Genomic DNA, 21,079 nt, shown 5'->3' on the forward strand with positions numbered 1-21,079 from the left:
TCACTTGGCTCTGTCATAACCTCACATGGTCTCTCCTATCATTGCTATGCAGACGACACACAATTAATCTTCTCCTTTCCCCCTTCTGATGACCAGGTGGCGAATCGCATCTCTGCATGTCTGGCAGACATATCAGTGTGGATGACGGATCACCACCTCAAGCTGAACCTCGGCAAGATGGAGCTGCTCTTCCTCCCGGGGAAGGACTGCCCGTTCCATGATCTCGCCATCACGGTTGACAACTCCATTGTGTCCTCCTCCCAGAGCGCTAAGAACCTTGGCGTGATCCTGGACAACACCCTGTCGTTCTCAACTAACATCAAGGCGGTGGCCCGTTCCTGTAGGTTCATGCTCTACAACATCCGCAGAGTACGACCCTGTCTCACACAGAAAGCGGCGCAGGTCCTAATCCAGGCACTTGTCATCTCCCGTCTGGATTACTGCAACTCGCTGATGGCTGGGCTCCCTGCCTGTGCCATCAACCCCCTACAACTCATCCAAAACGCCGCTGCCCGTCTGGTGTTCAACCTTCCCAAGTTCTCTCACGTCACCCCGCTCCTCCGTTCTCTCCACTGGCTTCCAGTTGAAGCTTGCATCCGCTACAAGACCATGGGGCTTGCCTACGGAGCTGTGAGGGGAACGGCACCTCAGTACCTCCAGGCTCTGATCAGGCCCTACACCCAAACAAGGGCACTGCGTTCATCCACCTCTGGCCTGCTCGCCTGCCTACCACTGAGGAAGTACAGTTCCCGCTCAGCCCAGTCAAAACTGTTCGCTGCTCTGGCCCCCCAATGGTGGAACAAACTCCCTCACGACGCCAGGACAGCGGAGTCAATCACCACCTTCCGGAGACACCTGAAACCCCACCTCTTTAAGGAATACCTAGGATAGGATAAGTAATCCTTCTCACCCCCCCCCTTTAAGATTTAGATGCACTATTGTAAAGTGACTGTTCCACTGGATGTCATAAGGTGAATGCACCAATTTGTAAGTCGCTCTGGATAAGAGCGTCTGCTAAATGACTTAAATGTAAATGAATACAGGTAACGAGTGGAGGACAGAGGAGCCTCTTAAAGTAGAAGTTACAGGTCTGTGAGAGCCGGAAATCTTGCTTGTTTGTAGGTGACCAAATACTTATTTTCCACCATAATTTGCAAATAAATTCATTAAAAATCCTACAATGTGACTTTCTGGATTTTTTCTCCTCATTTTTTCTGTCATAGTTGAAGTGCACCTATGATGGAAATTACAGGCCTCTCATCTTTTTAGGTGGGAGAACTTGCACAATTGGTGGCTGACTAAATACTTTTTTTGCCCCAGTGTATATCTGTTTATTACACCTCAGCAGAACAATATTGTATAGAGCTTTGGCAAAGTGGGTGATGTTATATTCTTCTTGTTTGGCCCTGTCCGGGGGTCTCATCGGATGGGGCCACAGTGTCTCCTGACCCCTCCTGTCTCAGCCTCCAGTATTTATGCTGCAGTAGTTTGTGTCGGGGGGCTAGGGTCAGTTTGTTATATCTAGAGTACTTCTTCTGTCTTATCCTGTGTCCTGTGAATTTAAGTATGCTCTCTCTAATTCTCTCTCTCGGAGGACCAGAGCCCTAGGACCATGCGTCAGGACTACCTGGCATGATAACTCCTTGCTGTCCCCAGTCCACCTGGCCTTGCTGCTGTTTACTCTTGAGGTGCTGTCCTGTTGCATCCTCTACAACTACTGTGATTATTATTATTTGACCCTGCTGGTCATCTATGAACGTTTGAAAATCTCGGCCATGTTCTGTTATAATCTCCACCCGGCACAGCCAGAAGAGGACTGGCCACCCCTCATAGCCTGGTTCCTCTCTAGGTTTCTTCCTAGGTTTTGGCCTTTCTAGGGAGTTTTTCCTAGCCACCGTGCTTCTACACCTGCATTGCTTGCTGTTTGGGGTTTTAGGCTGGGTTTCTGTACAGCACTTTGAGATATTAGCTGATGTACGAAGGGCTATATAAATACATTTGATTTGATAGAGGACTGAGGGTCTTCCAAATATTGAAAGTGTGTAAATAGTTACCCATGTTATTTTGTAAATGTATATATTTTTTTCTTCATATTTCTTCTCTCCATTTTTCGGAGGGTGTGTTAGAATACCATTTTGGCATTTTGTATATAGTTATTTGTTTCAAAATGTATACCTTCACCAATTTGGCCACTTGGGTACATTTGGGCTACTTGTGTGGGACACCTGGGTGACTTCCTGATAAATGTCATGTAGCACACTCATTATGGAAGTTATCATTCTGAAACTTTGCACAAGTACTGTTGCCCTCTATTTTTCACTGAAATTGTCCCAATCATCCTATCTGAATGTTTGTTTTATGTTGTTCATTTTAAAGAAAATTTAAATTTAAGTTTTTAAAAAACTTGTGTTTTTTTTCATTGTATTATCTAAACCAGATCTATTGTGTTATATTCTCCTACATTCAATTCACATTTACACAAACTTCAGAGTGTTTTCTTTCAAATGGTACCAATAATATGCATATCCTTGCTTCTGGGCCAGAGCTACAGGCAGTTAGATTTGGGTATGTCTTCAGGCGGAAATTTAAAAAAGTAGGGGGGTAGCTCTAAGAGGTTGAATTGATCAATTAGGTTAGGTCTCCTGTTAATTCCTCTGAGATGAGCTAAACATTAGAAATGTACCTAAACTAAAAAAAATAGAGATTTAGGACTCAAGCATGCTGTCTAGCCCATTCATATTTCTTCATCCGTCTGTACCCCCTAAACTTCGGGCCCATAAGTTGTCTTATAGGATTTAAAAAATGGTCTCCAACCCTGTGTTTGATGGCTGCATAAACACCTCAGCTTTCAGTGCCCTATACTTTGAAGGCAGGCCATCTATCCCCATGCTCTGTGGCACCGGTGCAGTAAGGAAACAAAGAGCTGCCACTGCGGCCATTTTGAATCATTAGCTGGTGCTGTAGAGAAGCCTGCAGAGGTGACACAGCCAATCAATCAAAGGTAGAGCCAGGGGAGGGCGGGAATATAAAAGGGAGTGGGAGGGGTGTAGCCAGAATCCCAGGGTGCTTTGTCGATAGCCAGATAATGGACAGTGTGTGTTGTTTATGTGCACGCAAGTGTGTGTGTGTGTGTGCGCATGTGTGTGTGTCTGCCCTGTGTGTTGTTGTGGGTGCCAGTAGTATGCCCACACGGGGGTGGCGGCAGAACCATGATTCAGTAGTGTTGTGATTTTAACAGCAGGTCCAGGACGGGCGGTTTATTTTCGTCCGTCGCCCTGTGAGTGACGGTCCAATCAGGCCTGGGACGGGCTGTCAGGCTGAGGGATGAGAGGAGATGGGAATCAGGACACGGAGCGGGACTGCCGTATGATCGACGGACCCAGGCACAGGAGCCACGGAGAGGAGAGGGAAGAGGAATGAACGAGGAAGATGAAGAGGAGGACTGCTCCCACCAAGGTTCAGAATGTCAGCCAGGTGGAATAAAGTGTTTTTTTCCTAAACATTTGCAACAGTGACAAAGAGCAATCTGGGAGAAGGCATGAGACCGTGACCCGGGGATAATGGAGTGTGATATTTAATCGAAGGAATGACACACCCTCCATCATGCAGACAAACTTGGAGATAATGCACATTAAAGCACTTCCTAAATAAATACCCATGACAGATTTACCGTTTCGATAAAGTTCCTGGGAATTTCACAGCTTGAATTGCTCTACCTACAAAATAAATTGAGATCCACATTTAATGTGATTATTTGAAGATGCATGCCTTGAGTCTGTCCAGAGCAACCTTTATCAGCCTATGGTGTTTGTATACCTTAAGGTAAGATAGGTTACTCTTACCGATCCAGCGCATGAGTGAGGTGAGGATCTGGAGGTATTTAGTCTTCTGGGCATCGAAGAAGACGAAAGGGCCCAACATCAAGGTGAAGATGCTCTGTAGAGAGGGAGAGATCATCTTAAAACACATTGGAAATCACTTTATACAACATATTCACAAACCAGTGTGTGTTTGGGTTGTGTTTATACTTCCACATCTATGCTTTTCTAGGTCCACAGCATGGGAAATAAATGACAAATGGTACAATTGGATTTTCCCAAGATGAAAAGAGATAAAACTCTGTTTTCATGAGAACATGAGGCTATTTATTCCCTTTCCACCCAATATACACCAAACCCCAAAATAAAAAATGTAAGTTGAAATCCTATGAAGCCATCATAGTACCGATTGCCTCATAACAAAGACAGGTCTTATCGAGAGTTGCAATCATCAGTGGCTTCAGCCCCCCCTCTCTATTCCCCATCTATCCCATTCTCTCTGACAATCCCATGTCTGATAGCGGAGGTTGAGTGACGTGTGATCTCAAGGCTAGTCACTTCAGTGGCATGTCATCTGAAGAGGAGCCTGCAGGGTAGAACTCACACAGTCAGACACAATAATCTCTAACAGGGCCTGGGGGTGAGAGCTCAATCAGGACACCAAAGTGGGGACAGAAAGACAGAAAGATACAGATGGAGAAATGTTCCACTCAGAAAACCGATCTGCTCCAGTCACTCTCCATCTCAATGACCTCTGACCCCTCCCATGAACCTCCCTAACTCCACCCTCACTCTGTGCTGTATTTACAGGGTGGGCCCATGGGTTGTGAGGGCAGGACACAGAGGTCAGTGTTGGTAAAATAAGTGTGAGACAGGACAGAGAATGTAGACAGCCTCTACCTGCACAAGGAGGCCATTCACTGGGGACAGGGAAGGGTACAGTGCTGGCTGAATGCTAATACCAAGGACCAGCCGACAGGGAAGGGTGGGATAGGTGGGACCAGACTCATTTAAAACTTTATTATTTCCAGAATTATGGAGGAGAATTGTGAATCCCAGGTGTCAGGAGATGAAAGTGCTGAATAGCACTTAATACCAGCTACGGGTGACTGCTACAAATCAGTGCAGAATTCCCGAAAATGGACTACATCTTGGAGCGACAGACATAAATGTGCAATAGTCATTAATGTGTAATGGAGGAGGCATTATGGAAAGTGTGGAGTGTCCTAAAGAAGGTTAAGTCGTTAACGGTTGAGTGACAGTGAGACATATTTCAGCGCTGAATGGTCAGTGGTGTCTGGTTCTGTCTCTGTACCTGTGGTATGAGACAGTCTAACGTGTCATACTTCATCCTCCAGCCAGACAACAGTCCATCACAGGCCTGATGATACCTCCCATCCATCTGCCACCAAGTGATGGACTGTTACCACTCTTGGCCTGAGAAGACATGGTATATGCCATCTCAGAGGTGGGGAATATGTGCTTTTCAAGAATAGGGAGGCAGGTAGCCTAGTGGTAAGAGCGTTGGACTAGTAACCGAAAGGATGCAAGATCGACCGGACGAAGATCCATAAAAACAGAGATTCTCCATGAACGTGAAGAGCATGTTAGAACGGGACCTTTACACTGCCACCGCTGGAGGCAACATATGGTCTCTACAGAAGAGGAGATATTTCTGTGGATGAGACTGGTGTTAAGGCAGTAGTGCGCATGTGGCTGGAGGGGAGAGCTGAGTGGGTCTGCTATGAAAGAAATATGTTTTTTAAAGCAAACAAAAAAGTAAGAAAACAAAAGATGATGCAAACTTCTGTCTATCTCATGAAAGAGAAAAGAAACAAAGTTATAATTTTAAAATGGATCTTGTTTATAAAAAAAATATAATACGAGTGGGGAGACATAGTGTCTGTGGGGTGGCTGATGAATTTCACCCTTCTTGTGCAGTTAGCACCACACATGAATCACAAATGAACCACACATGAATCACACATGAATCAATCACCCCCTCTAACCAATTACAACCTCCCACCACCACAGCCAGACGATAAGGCCTCAGGACACTGGACTACACTTAACCACAGCACAACAGCCAGAGGAAGCAACACAAAAACACAAAACAATTCAAATGGATAAAGAATACGAACAGCAAAAACAGCTCTGTGCTGTATCTTGATAAGGCTTTGTCGGTGAAGGCCAGCATTGATTTACAGAAAGTTGGAGAGAGCCTTTCATCTCTGACGGAGAGAGCAGAGAAGAAAGAAACAATTTTGCCAACAAGGTTTTGTGATGGTAATGACAAATAGGATGGGGAATGGGGTGGCATCACACTGGCAAGCGATGCCAAAGCCAGGACCGGAAGGGAAGGCTGGCAGAGGGGCAGGGCTGGAGGCAAGAGGCATGGCTTGTGTACAGTATGGGGAGGAGAGGAACAGAGGGAGTGTGGGTGAGGGGAGGAACAGAGGGAGTGTGAGTGAGGGGAGAGGGCATCAGGTGCCATGTGCTGTAGGGTGACTCAGACCCAGTGTTGGCAGGGCCTTAGGAGCAGGAGGGCACAGGGGGTGCGCAGAGAGAGCGAGACGGAGGAACAGAGCGACAAGAGGCACTGCTGCAGGAGATAACACTTTCCAAGTCACTCTCTTCAGAACCTATAACTACACACTCTGCACCATCTTACTATAGGACGGAGAAGGAGCCTAGAGACAGGGACAATGAAGTGAAAAGGCCAAAAGAAACATCATTCAAATAAAAGCTGCAAATTCAGAGCCGTAGACGGACGTTTTTAGAGCAACGAGACCTACAAACCTGACTCAGTTACACCAGCTCTGTCAAGAGGAATGGGCCAAGCTTGTGGAAGGCTACCTGAAACATTTGACCCAAGTTAAACAATTTAAAGGCAACGCTACCAAATACTAATTGAGTGTATGTAAATGTCTGACCCACTGGGAATGTGATGAAAGAAATAAAAGCTGAAATAAATCATTCTCTCTACTATTATTCTGACATTTCACATTCTTAAAATAAAGTGGTGATCCTAACTGATCTAAGACAGGGAATTCAGGAATTGTGAAAAACTGAGTTTAAATGCATTTGGCTAATGGTGTATGTAATCTTGAGACTTCAACTGTGTGTGTACACACACACACGATAATTGTTGTGACAGGAAAAATTATAATGGCATGGAGATAATATCAGTCTTCACTAATCAAAGGCTGGCTCATTCATGGCTTCTGACTGAGACTTGAGGACAACATCACTAATAAAGTGGTTGGGACTGTGATTCAATTCAAGTCCACTTTGGGCCAGCTATTATCATCCTCAGAACCAATGACAGTGAAAACATGTCCTTTCAAATCCCTAGCCCTCAGCGCCATCTGTGTTCAGTGATCTTTCATTTGAAAGGCGGTTCTGCTATTAATAAGGTTTGGTGCAGACGGAGTCAGTGCCCACGGGCCAGCCAAGCACTCAGGTGGACTTATTTAGGACTGTCAAGGAGACACAGGAAGCAAAGCACTCCCTGCCAAGTACACAAAGGGGGAAAACAAAGGCAATATAGGTAGAGTTCAATGTCTTAGGAAGATTGACTGGCACTTGGTTTCGATGCATTTAATTCTACATTCAAGATGCTCTACTGATTTGTTAATCTCACTCTTCCCTGCGCTGCACTGAAATAGATTTTTGTCTATGCATGTTCTTTCCTGACCCAGAGTGCTTACGTTTCAAACTTATGCAATAAAAGTATCCATAGTGAGAACAAACCCTGTCATGGAGAAAACATTATTTTCCTTCCCTCTCTTCGCGGTGTGATGATGATTTTGTTCTGGCAGAGTGACACCCTCAATCATGACTTGGAGTGTTTCATTTTTGACGACAATGACATTCTTAAGCATCAGCCATTTCTTGCCTCAATATCAGACAGCGGTGAGCAACACCAAACCTGACACAATCACACACTTGAGTGAAATGCAATAAACAATAAGTCAGAGATGAAAACTGCAAAAGTGACCAGGCTGAAGACGGATACAAACACTGATTTATTCTATTACCCCGGCCTAAAGGGTACACACTCTCTCCACGGACCATTAGAGCACTTCTGGAAGCAAGAGACAAGCGAACAGACCCCCTAGGGACAATATCCTATCTGATAACAATGACAGGAGAACATGTGTAGTTCTGTTTTTGCCATAATAATTAGTCAATATGTGGTTTGTTGCCAGGTGGACACACAGTAAAATAGTGTTTCAACCACAATTCTGGCACTACACACAGACCCTTAATTTAGATTGTGACCAATGTTCCTACACGCAGCTCCCCAGGGCTGCCGCCCACAATTGCCAGCCTGCACAGAGACGCACAAAGGTGAACTTCACTCATCTTTACCAGTTTGTTTGCCCCAAACGTGTACATTTCTGGCCATTTAGAAAAGCGAGTTAGGTAAAGAGCTGTTTATGTCTTGAAGGGGCATGGTTGTATTTTAAGACAGGCTTGTACAAGCGAAGAAGCCAATAGTGAGGGTAGCATACAGTTTTATATGGTTATTTGTTATAATAATGTATGGGGATAATAATACATTTTATTTTGTAAAGTGGATTCTTGCATTAAGCACAATACAACTACATTTTCAGTCACCTCCTTGTCTGAAGGACAAGTGGCTAAACAGGTTAATGTCAGGTCCTGCATGTTTTCAAAAGCCTCATGGAATGTAGGCTTACAATGAACACCGCTGCTACTGTAGGCTGTATCATAGAACAGCTTTCAATAGCTATTTCCATGTTAAAATGTTATGGGATGCATTTCTCCATTGTTTTTGATGGTAGGCCACTCTTGTAGGGCCTGCATTATGATCAAATAGCCACAGTAGTCTACTTGGCCACTGTTAAAACTTAAAAAGCGGGTACAGCCAGTGTTCACAGTAAAAGCGCCGGAAGTTGCACAGAATTTCTACAGGGTTCAAGTTTGTACTCAGCAGACCTAAAATTTGCTCAGTGCCGAAAGAAATGATGGAACATTGATGGTGACCCAGAAAAAGAGAAGGCTCAAAGGACACCATCCATTTCTCATCATGTCCCACTGTCAGGACCAGAGGGCCTGGAGATCTCCTGCCACCTCCTCTCTCACATTCTCAATCTCTCTTTTCCATCTCTCTCTCTCTTCCTCTTCACACAGTAAGTATCTCCAGCAGGCCATCCCACTCCAGACAGCCATGTGGCTACAGTAATGAGCTCCCCAGCCGAGCAGGCCACCTCCTGTGCATGGTGGGGAGGTGAGCTCATTCACTGGAGTGCTTGGAATGACTCACCTGTCAGTTCAATCACCATGGGACTAGAGTCACCAAAGTGCTGGAGAAGAAGACTTTCTGGGTTTGGTGCTTTTGTTGAAAGTGCCCTCTCAGTTTGGTTATAGAGCTGAGAGATGATGTGTGATCATGAAATATACTAGTAGTGTTATGGGAACTACACATTCATTGATATCAATCAAACTTAAAAACCCGAATCATTGGTTTGTTTAATCTGCCGGTGTCCATAATCTCTCCAAAGATCATGGTGGAAAAAGTGGCTGACAATCAATGTCAACAAGTAATCACTATTTTGTGTGAAAAATGTGTGTGTAAGGGAATCGTGTTTATGCAACAGCCTTTGATTAGCTTTGGCTTGTGTCATCTTTGAGTCAATCCGTTGGTCTGGTTAATCACTGCATGTGTGAGTATTTCACGTGGGCACTTCAACCATTACAGTTGGCCCACATAACAAATCTCTGATCCATGCACCCATTTGAATAATTATTCACCATATTGGTTACCTCATTCTAGAGGGGTCAGCGAGATACTAACCACCACACAGCTGTCTTGGTGCTCTAGGATAGGTTGGTTACAGGGATTGGATTCAAATCTGCATCACTTGACTGCTACAAAGCTGTTTGGCATCTTGCATTTATATTGCTTAGTATTCTGGCCATTGTGTTATTTCTGGTGTTTGGGTGGAGGCGGAGGGGGTTAACCTGTTACTCCTACCCCCTACTTTTTCGAACATTCTGTTAAAAATCGCGCAACATTTCAGCGCCCTGTTACTCAGGCCAGGAATATAGTATATGCATATGATTAGTATGTGTGGATAGAAAACACTCAGACGTTTATAAAACTGGTTAAATCACGGCTGTGACTATAACAGAACGTGCGTTTCATCGAAAAGTGCAGGAAAATCTGATCACTGAAAGTGGAAAAATATATCCATCCGCCACTTCAACCCATTGTTATGGGCGAACGACATTAAATGAGGCTGAGGTTGCAGTACCTACAGCTTCCACACGATGTCAACAGTCTTGTCATTTGCCAATTCTTTGTTTCTTGGTCAAACGAACAAGAGACAGGCTTTTTCTTCAGATCTCCGACCGGATATTTTGGTTGAGAAATACACGGACATTATTTCCAGACGGACCCCTATAGAAAACACTTCGTCTCGTGATTAATTTGATCGCTTATTAACGTTTACTAATACCTAAAGTTGCATTACAAAAGTATTTCGAAGTGTTTTGTGAAAGTTTATCGTCGACTTTTTTAATTTAAAAAAATGACGTTACAAGATGCTATTTTTTTCCGTTTATCACACAGTCTTCATAGATCGGTATCTAGGCTATATATGGACCGATTTAATCGAAAAAAAGACCCAATAGTGATTATGGGACATCTAGGAGTGCCAACAAAGAAGATGGTCAAAGGTAATGAATGTTTTATATTTTATTTGTGCGGTTTGTGTAGCGCCGACTATGCTAATTATTTTGTTTATGTCCCCTGCGGGTCTTTTGGGGTGTTACATGCTATCAGATAATAGCTTCTCATGCTTTCGCCGAAAAGCATTTTAAAAATCTGACTTGTTGCCTGGATTCACAACAAGTGTAGCTTTAATTCAATACCCTGCATGTGTATTTTAATGAACGTTTGAGTTTTAACTAGTACTATTAGCATTTAGCGTAGCGCATTTGCATTTCCAGATCTCTAGATGGGACGCCTGCGTGCCAGGTAGGAGCAAGAGGTTAATGGATGAAAACCCGGAAGCCAGAGACCACTCATGGTGAATTCTCTACGCTCGTGGTCATGCAGCCTGGAACACTGTAATCCACCCACCATCAAAACAGCAGAACAAAGATTACTATTCCCAATCCCCACAGTCCCAAGATCCCCAGCCATTTGTTTCAGATGTTAATCTTCATTTCGGACAGATTTCACATGGAAAAACCTACATGGGTGGGGATTGGGGAGATAGGATTCCATTCCGGCTCATTTCTGACTAATGAGGATAAATGATAAAATACATTAAATAACAATTCAACTGAGGTCACCGGTTTCCTTTCAACTTCCTTCAAAAGAAAAGGGAAAACAAGAGAGGTTGGGTGGATGCGGCTCTACTGATTTATACAGGTACAGAGGAGCGTGGTACCATCTTTTAGAATGTGTTTATTAATTTATGGAAGACTGCTTGACAGGATATTGCCATCTCGAAAGGAAAAATCAGCATGTGCACAAGCGAATGGATAGGCTAACAAGATGGACGACTGCTACAAACCAAACATTCACATATTTGAATAAAAACGCCAGGTCCATTGATTTGCCTTCAAAAAATTCAACCCTACTCAACGCATATTCATTGTTAAATATTCAGACTCCATTCTCAGAACCATCACTATCTCTACTCTGGTAGTGTTTCCTGTGATTCAGAGAGGGAAAGGGTTTGTCCGTTCGGAGTGACTGTACGACTGGAACCATTATTCAGAGGCCCGTGAGAGCAGGTCTGTGGTTGCAGCCCTGTAGTGACTGATGGGTGTGAGCTGGGAGACTGGGTCAACGTGTGATGAACACTGAAGCGACAGTGTTTCTCCCAGCTGGCCACTGGCACTCAGTGGATGGACGTTATACAGCAACAGCAGGAGTGTGAAGGTGAAGGTACGAACACAGAAACTATGATCCACTACTAACAGCACGGGCCCACTGATCTCAGAGATCTAAGTGGGCTCTGCCAAGGCTGTTCATCGCTAGGCTGTTGCTTTCCCTCAAACTCATAAGTGACACTGATGATGAGTCTCAATAGGATGTACTGAGAATGTGAGAACAAAAAAAACAGGGTTATTCCCAACTCCGAGCATGTGCTGACCAACTGGCAAGTGTCTTCACCGACATGTTCAACCTCTTTCTGAAAGAGTCTGTAATACTAACATGTTTCAAGCAGACCACCATAGCCTCTGTGCCTAAGAAACCTAACCTGCCTAAATGACTACTGACCCATAGCACTCACGTCTGTAGCCATGAAATGCTTTGAAAGGCTGGTTATGGTTCACAACACCATCATCCCAGACACCCTGGACCCACTCCAATGTGCATAACGCACCAACAGATCCACATATGATGCAATCTCTATTGCACTCCACACTGCCCTTCCACACCTGGACAAAAGGAACACCTATGTGAGAATACTATTCATTGACTACAGCTCAGGGTTCAACACCATAGTGCCCTCAAAGCTCATCACTAACTAAGCTAAAGATCCTGGAACGAAACATCTCCCAACTGGATCCTGAACTTCCTGACTGGCCACCCCCAGGTGGTAAGGGTGGGTAAAATCACATCCACCACACTGATCCTCAACACGGGGCCCCCTCAGGGGTGCGTGTTCAGTCCCCTCCAGTGATCCCTGTTCACTCATGACTGCACGGCCAGGCATGACTCCAACAACATTAAGTTTGCTGATGTATTTAAAAGCATTTAGTCAGCCACCAATTGTGCAAGTTCTCCCACTTAAAAAGAAGAGGCCTGTAATTTTCATCATAGGTACAGTTCAACTATGACAGACAAAATGAGAGAAAAAATCCAGAAAATCACATGTAAACTTCTGACCCACTGGGAATGTGATGAAAGAAATAAAAGCTCAAGTAAATTAATCTCTACTATTATTCTGACATTTCACATTCTTAACCGCTCTGGGATAGCGTCCCACCTCGCCAACAGCCAGTGAAAGTGCAGGGCACCAAATTCAAAACAAAAATCTCATAATTAAATGACTCAAGCATACAAGTATTTTACATCATTTTAAAGATAAAATTCCTGTTAATCCAGCCACAGTGTCTGATTTCATTTTTTGTTTACAACGAAAGCACCACAAACGATTATCGTATGTCACCACAAACTCACGGAAAAACACAGCCATTTTTCCAACCAAAGAGAGGGGTCACAAAAATCACAAATAGAGATCAAATGAATCACTAATCTTTGATAATCTTCATCAGATGACACTCATAGGACTTCATGTTACACAATACATGTATGATTTGTTCGATAAAGTGCATATTTATATAGAGAAATCGCATTTTACATTGGCGTGTTACGTTCAGTAGTTCTAAAACATGCAGTGATTGTGCAGAGCCACATCTATTTACAGAAATACTCATTATAAATGTTGATGAAAATACAAGTGTTATACATGGAATTATAGATATACGTTTCCTTAATGCAACTGTTGTGTCAGATTTTTAAAAAACTTTAAGGAAAAAGCAAACCATGCAATAATCTGAGCACAGCGTGCAGCCAAAAAGATATTCGCCATATTGTGTAGTCAAAATTAGTCGGAAATTGCATTATAAATATTCACTTACCTTTGATGATCTTCATCAGAATGCACTCCCAGGAATCCCAGTGCCATGATAAATATTTGATTTGTTTGATAATGTCCATCATTTATGTCCAAATAGCTTCTTTTGTTAGCGCGTTTGGTAAACAAATCTAAACGCGCGTTCAGGTCCAGCCGACCGTCAGACGAAAAATTCAAAATGTTATATTACAGCCCGTATAAACTTGTCAAACTAAGTATAGAATCAATCTTTACGATGTTTTTCATCATAAACGTTCAATAATGTTCCAGCCAGAGAATTCCATTGTCTGTAGAAAAGCAATGGAACGAGAGCGAACTCTCTCGTGACTGCGCCTCAGAGCCTTTGGCAATCTGCCAGACACCTGGCTCAATCAGCTCTGATTCGCCCCCACCTCACAGTAGCAGCCTGAAACAACATTCTAAAGACTGTTGACATCTAGTGGAAGCCTTAGGGAGTGCAACATGACCCCATTTACACTGTATATTGGAATGGCAAAGAGTTGAAAACTACAAACCTCAGATTACCCACTTCCTGGTTGAGTGTCTTCTATCCAATACTACTAATAATATGCATATATTAGCATCTGGGACAGAGTAGCAGGCAGTTTACTCTGGGCACCTTATTCATCCAAGCTCCTCAATACTGCCCCCCTGTCACCAAGAAGTTAAAATAAAGTGGTGATCCTAACTGACCTAAAACAGGGGAATTTTTACCGGGATTAAATGTCAGGAATTGTGAAAACTGAGTTGAAATGCAATTGGCTACGGTATGTAAACTTCCGACTTCAACTGTACATACAATAGGCCATAAAAGCCCATGAGGGATGTATAAACCCAAACTGATGGTGATAACAAGTCAATTGATTCATTGAACATGGTGAGAGCAAGGGGAACAAGGAGAGAAATGAGAGGAGAAAGCAGAAGATAGTGAGATTAAAAGGAGGGGCAACACATATGAGAAGGAAAGAGGAGGGCCTACGGGGCAGTAGCACCATGTACTCTCAAACGTTCTGAAGCTTTGCGTATGTCAGGATGAAAGAGAGACTACCTGCTGCATCATTAATCACCAAAATGCATTATTATCAAGCAGCCATAATTAAAAAACTAAATTAATTATCAAATAAATTGATGCTTAAATAGAAAAGATTGCCTTGCCGAATTTCCTAAACAACCAACACCCAGTCCTTGCTCTAATGAAAAAAAATGAAAGCAATTAAGAAACAAGGCTATATTTTGCCTCAGTCAATTTATTGAGACAAATTGAATTAACTGATTTAGGGATACAAACATTAGGCCTCTCCATTTTAATCTGTGTGCAGAGGAACACCACAGACTGTCACGAAAGTGTATCAAGCTCATCCATGATCACATATTCAACAAGGGTAGTAGGGTACTCACACAGTGTAGGAGGATTGGGATGTTTCTACTGCATGGACCAAGGGGGGCTCAATTCAGTGTTAATTAAGAGGCATAAATCATAAACACCATTCTTTATTTGCAGCGAGGGGGAATGTTTGAATTCAAATGTATCAAGTACAGTTTTTTCACACCATGAACATTATTTTATTTTCTATTTAGAAAATGACAGTTCATACCTGCATTCTTGACGAGCAAAAATAGTTGTTTTTATGTTGGAGATATTCAGTTACAACAGAGTTTGATTCAGATAGGCCTAAAGTTTTCTAATCAGAAGCACGCTTCCCATTGGCGTCACCGTAAAACTGCATACAGACGATCTTCAAAACTGAAACTAAGGGCTCAGACATGTCAATAGCTTTTGCTGGCCGAGAGTGTTTAATTTGCGAACTGAGTGCGCACCTATTTTCAGGAACGACCAATATTGGTTGATTGTTTGGTCGTTAAGCTGTGGGTCGACAGAGATTGCTTTAGAAGAGAAGTAACAAATAAATATATATGAAAATTTGCGCCCATCTCAGTGAACTAATCGATTGCGGAGGCCTAGACTAAAAGCCAATGTATGCTTGATTCAAAAATGTGGTTCCATATGGAGTGTGAGAAGCAACAGCGGAACCTCCAGAGGCATGCAGAGGCCAAATCGAGCTCTGTACCCCTTCACCATGCGCCTCCCAAATTGTTTAACAATGCAGAGGGCTCTGTACAGCTCCGCATTGACATGATTGGTTGATGGTAGGTGGGGGCGGTACATCCTATATAAAAACAAACTCACTTCCTTGACAACAGCTCTGCACTGCTCCGTGGAGGGCAAGAAGTATGAATTCCCTGACTTCTGCTGAGACCATATCACCATTAATGCTTCATGGCCAACGCTGACGACTGATTGATCATGCGCCCAGGTGCACAATGCACTTCCCTCTCCAGAATGCGATCTCTCTCCTGCCAATTTGTGCACATTAATTGATTCAAAATTTTGTGCGAATTGTTTACGTTTGATTGTTAGTGTACATCAATTCCCCATTACATACAGTACATTCAGAAAGTATTCAGACCCCTAGACTTTTCCCACTTTGTTACGTTACAGCCTAATTCTAAAGTGGATAAAATCATTTTTTCACCCTCATCAATCTACACACAATACCCCATAATGACAAAGCAAAAATAATTTTAGCATTTTGGCAAATTTATTAAAAATAAAAACCTGAAATATCAGTTACATAAGTATTCAGACCCTTTACTCAGTACTTTGTTGAAGCACCTGGCAGCAATTACAGCCTTGAGTGTTCATGGGTATGACGCTACAAGCTTGGCACACCTGTATTTGGGAAGTTCCTCCCATTCCTCTCTGCAGTTCCTCTCAAGGTTTTCATTAAAGGATCTCTCTGTACTTTGCTCCGTTCATCTTTCCCTCAATCCTGACTAGTCCCCCAGTACCTGCCACTGAAAAACATCCCCACAGTATGATGCTGCCACCACCATGCTTCACCATTGGGATGGTGCTAGATTTCCTCCAGACGTGAAGCTTGGCATTCAGGCCAAAGAGTTCAATCTTGGTTTCATCAGACCAGAGAATCTTGTTTCTCATGGTCAGAGTCCTTTATGTGCCTTTTGGCAAACTCCAAGCGGGCTGTCATGTGCCTTTTACTGAGGAGTAGCTTCTTGGTGGTTCCAAAATTCTTCCATTTAAGAATGACGGAGGCCAATGTGTTCTTGGGGACCTTCAATGCTGCAGAAATGTTTTGGTACCCTTCCCCAGATCTGTACCTCGACACAATTCTGTCTCGGAGCTCTACAGCCAATTCCTTTAACCTCATAGCTTAGTTTTTGTTTTGCCATGCACTGTCAACTGTGGGACCTTGTATAGACAGGTGTGTGCCTTTCCAAATCATGTCCAAACAATTTAATTTACCACAGAATAAGGCTGTAACATAATAAAATGTGAAAAAGGGGAAGGGGTCTGAATAGTTTCTGAATTAACTTTATATTACCAATAGTACATTTAAGGTAAATTCCTATCATTTTTCATCTACAATGTTTGTTACTTTGGTTGCGGTCATTTAATTTAATGCATTCAATATTATTCCAGTCTTCCTGTTCTCATTGTCGAAGTGAACACATTGTTTGCAGAGTGCACAACCTATGCTACTCTTGGTTTGTTTAATTCCATTTACGGGTTCTGTCAATTTAGTCATTGTATTTTGTTTGGAGCGCTCCTGTCAATGTTGAGTAAGGATGCACACGCATAGAAGTAGGCTTATTGGCTACCTGGCCTGTGCACAAATGTAGGAATATAAATATGCCAATTTGGGGATCTGCTATTATTCCTGATTGGCTTAACACACCACCACTAATGAATGACCTGTGGAGCTTCTCAAAGTGATGTTTTCTTCACCTCAAACAGAAAGCAAACAAAGTTTGTTTTTACATCCATTGATAATTACAATAGTTCCTCGATGCATTTGAAAAATCTTTCCAGCTCTCTCCCTTTCGATAACTACTCAGCGTGGGGAAAAATGTCATGCCCTGATCCAGTGGAAAAGTCAGAAAATACGCTTCTTATCAGTGCTGGACTTAGGTTCCGGTATGGTTTATATTTAGGTGCAGGAGCTCCACAATCATTTTGAGCTAATATTCTATAAGAGGAACAGCTCTCAGCTCCAGTGAGCTCCAGCCCAAGTCGAGCACTGCTTCTTAGCCTACAGCTGTGTCTGTACCGAGCTCACTGGCGCAGCAAACTGAGGGCCCAGAATATTTTATACAATGTTGCAAGTTCACTAGCGCAAGCTTTGGGCCAGAACCAAGTTAATAGTTGATACCATGTTTAAAGTTTGTTGCAGACAGGCTATGTGTAGCCAATGTGATTTAAAGGATATAAATATGTATTTTTTTTATCTGGATATTTCTACCTGCAGGCTGCAATGTTTTTATTTGTGGCTTTATAAAGGCAATTTTTGCATAGTTAGAAATGGCAATATAAGTGACTTTTTTAGGGTTGTATCATTTTCATGTAGATAGAATTTTGATAAACCACATGACAATGATTGAGATATGTTGAAGATGTTATTATAAATAGAATCGCATGAAAAATGTAGGCAGTCCAACATCTACAGCGGAGGTCCCTAAAACACAGCGTGCTCAATGATCTGCAGACGAATGCTAGATCTACATTCGGTGCGATGTGTGTGAGCCCCAACTCCTGCAGTCTTCAGAAGAATTACATTACTAGAACTGCATCGAACAACTTGTTTTGATCCCCCAAAAAGTAATTCTGCTGTACAAACACAAAATACATAAATGACTTGAAGGGATGTTAGGCCTGGGGTCATTCATTATTTTCCCCTCAGTGAGTGTAGGAGAGACACACAGAGACAGAGGCTTTATTGGGTATAAAGGAGAGCTTATCTTGTGGTAGCAGCAGCCTTGCCATCCCCCTGTGTGACGAACAGCCATAGACTCATCAATGTCAGATCTCCTCTGCATCAACTGTGGATGCATCACCGGCCCTGCAGGCCCAGAGGTCACTATCAGGCAAGCGGAAACTGAACACTTCCAAAATAAGGGATATAAAACCACCAGAGATGAATAAACAACACTGTCTCTCTCTGTGGACATGGCTTGTGTGTGAAAGTCCACCTATGGAGGAGGCTTCAGGAAGTCAGTGAGCCAGGCTGAGACTATGTGTTGGAAACCTGTCAGATAGAATGGGTCAGTGTCTCTGACAGGATCTTTATACAGAGGTGTGTGTGGACCCAAGTAGCCTGACATACAGGGTTCCCACTGGACCTCACGTGTTACAGCTGTCCCACAAACACTCAATAACGCACCCAGTACACACCCAAAACTGAGCTTGCTTCAATAACTGTCTAAAATATGACCGTACAATGCTAAATTAGAAAATTGCAACTTTGACAAGGCTACAAGGAACACATTTTTATCTTGATTCCATTAGCTTCACACTCACCAAGGTCAAGCTGATGTCCAGATGTATAAGCCTAACGGTTAGCTCATGGCTACCATCACTGTGAGATGTGTGAAAATAATAAAAAACACCTCAACACTCACCTTTCTCATACACAGCTCGCACTCAGTGGAAGTGGGATATACTCAACACAGACACTTTTATTGTTAATTAAGTAGATGACCCAGGAGACAACCATCTAGTCTCTACGCAAATAAAGATGACTGTAATGAGAGGAAGGATGGCAGCAGCCAGAGAATGGGATGAGACAGGACATGGAGGAGGTAAGTGTAGGTGAGGGGGGGTTAGTGTAGATGGATGGGACAGGACATGGAGGAGGTAAGTGTAGGTGAGGGGGGGTTAGTGTAGATGGATGGGACAGGACATGGAGGAGGTAAGTGTAGTTGAGGGGGGGGGGGTAAGTGTAGATGGATGGGACAGGACATGGAGGAGGTAAGTGTAGGTGAGGGGGGGGGGGGGTAAGTGTAGATGGATGGGACAGGACATGGAGGAGGTAAGTGTAGGTGAGGGGGGTAAGTGTAGGTGGATTGGACAGGACATGGAGGAGGTAAGTGTAGGTGAGGGGAGGGGGTAGGTGTAGATGGGATGGGACAGGACATGGAGGAGGTAAGTGTAGGTGAGGGGGGGGTAAGTGTAGATGGGATGGGACAGGATATGGAGGAGGTAAGTGTAGATGGGATGGGACAGGACATGGAGGAGGTAAGTGTAGGTGAGGGGGGGGATAAGTTTAGATGGGATAGGACATGGAGGAGGTAAGTGTAGGTGAGGGGGATGTTCATTGTAGATGGGATGGGACAGGACATGGAGGAGGTAGGTGTAGGTGAGGGGTAGGTGTAGATGGGATGGGACAGGACATGGAGGAGGTAAGTGTAGATGGATGGGACAGGACATGGAGGAGGTAAATGTAGGTGGGAGGGGGGGTAGGTGTAGATGGGACGGGACAGGACATGGAGGTGGTAAGTGTAGGTGAGGGGGGGGGGGGTAGGTGTAGATGAGATGGGACAGGACAGGACATGGAGGAGGTAAGTGTAGGTGAGGGGGGTAAGTGTAGATGGATGGGACAGGACATGGAGGAGGTAAGTGTAGGTGAGGGGGGTAAGTGTAGGTGGATTGGACAGGACATGGAGGAGGTAAGTGTAGGTGAGGGGAGGGGGTAGGTGTAGATGGGATAGGACATGGAGGAGGTAAGTGTAGGTGGGGGGTAAGTGTAGATGGGATGGGACAGGACATGGAGGAGGTAAGTGTAGATGAGTGGGGGGTAAGTGTAGATGGGATGGGACAGGACATGGAGGAGGTAAGTGTAGATGGGATGGGACAGGACATGGAGGAGGTAAGTGTAGGTGAGGGGGGGTAAGTGTAGATGGGATGGGACAGGACATGGAGGAGGTAAGTGTAGGTGAGGGGGTTAAGTGTAGATGGGATGGGACAGGACATGGAGGAGGTAAGTGTAGGTGACGGGGGGTAAGTGTAGATGGGATGGGACATGGAGGAGGTAAGTGTAGGTGAGGGGGATGTTCAGTGTAGATGGGATGGGACAGGACTTGGAGGAGGTAAGTGTATGTGGGGGGGGGGGGGTAAGTGTAGATGGGATGGGACATGGAGGAGGTAAGTGTAGGTGAGGGGGGTAAGTGTAGATGGGATGGGACAGGACATGGAGGAGGTAAGTGTAGGTGAGGGGGGTAAGTGTAGATGGGATGGGACATGGAGGAGGTAAGTGTAGGTGAGGGGGGTAAGTGTAGATGGGATGGGACAGGACATGGAGGAGGTAAGTGTAGGTGAGGTTCAGTGTAGATGGGATGGGACAGGACATGGAGGAGGTAAGTGTAGGTGAGGGGGATGTTCAGTGTAGATGGGATGAGACAGGACATGGAAGAGGTAAGTGTAGGTGAGGGGGATGTTCAGTGTAGATGGGATGGGACATGGAGGAGGTAAGTGTAGGTGAGGGGGGGGATAAGTTTAGATGGGATAGGACATGGAGGAGGTAAGTGTAGGTGAGGGGGATGTTCATTGTAGATGGGATGGGACAGGACATGGAGGAGGTAGGTGTAGGTGAGGGGTAGGTGTAGATGGGATGGGACAGGACATGGAGGAGGTAAGTGTAGATGGATGGGACAGGACATGGAGGAGGTAAGTGTAGGTGGGAGGGGGGGTAGGTGTAGATGGGACGGGACAGGACATGGAGGTGGTAAGTGTAGGTGAGGGGGGGGGGGGTAGGTGTAGATGAGATGGTACAGGAC

The 21,079-nt window shown here is 44.1% G+C and overlaps 1 protein-coding gene across 1 annotated transcript in view; it reads right to left on the reverse strand.

Annotated features, from left to right (window-relative positions):
* Positions 1-21,079, reverse strand: part of LOC123998997 (transmembrane protein 104-like) — a 78,995-nt gene that overhangs the window by 17,564 nt on the left and 40,352 nt on the right. The window contains exon 9 of the mRNA XM_046304301.1: positions 3,843-3,936. Coding sequence (XP_046160257.1) covers positions 3,843-3,936 — 94 coding nt within the window. The remainder of the gene's footprint in view (positions 1-3,842; positions 3,937-21,079) is intronic.

This window comes from Oncorhynchus gorbuscha, linkage group LG16, assembly GCF_021184085.1.
Source record: "Oncorhynchus gorbuscha isolate QuinsamMale2020 ecotype Even-year linkage group LG16, OgorEven_v1.0, whole genome shotgun sequence".
Classification (NCBI taxonomy): Eukaryota; Metazoa; Chordata; class Actinopteri; order Salmoniformes; family Salmonidae; genus Oncorhynchus; species Oncorhynchus gorbuscha.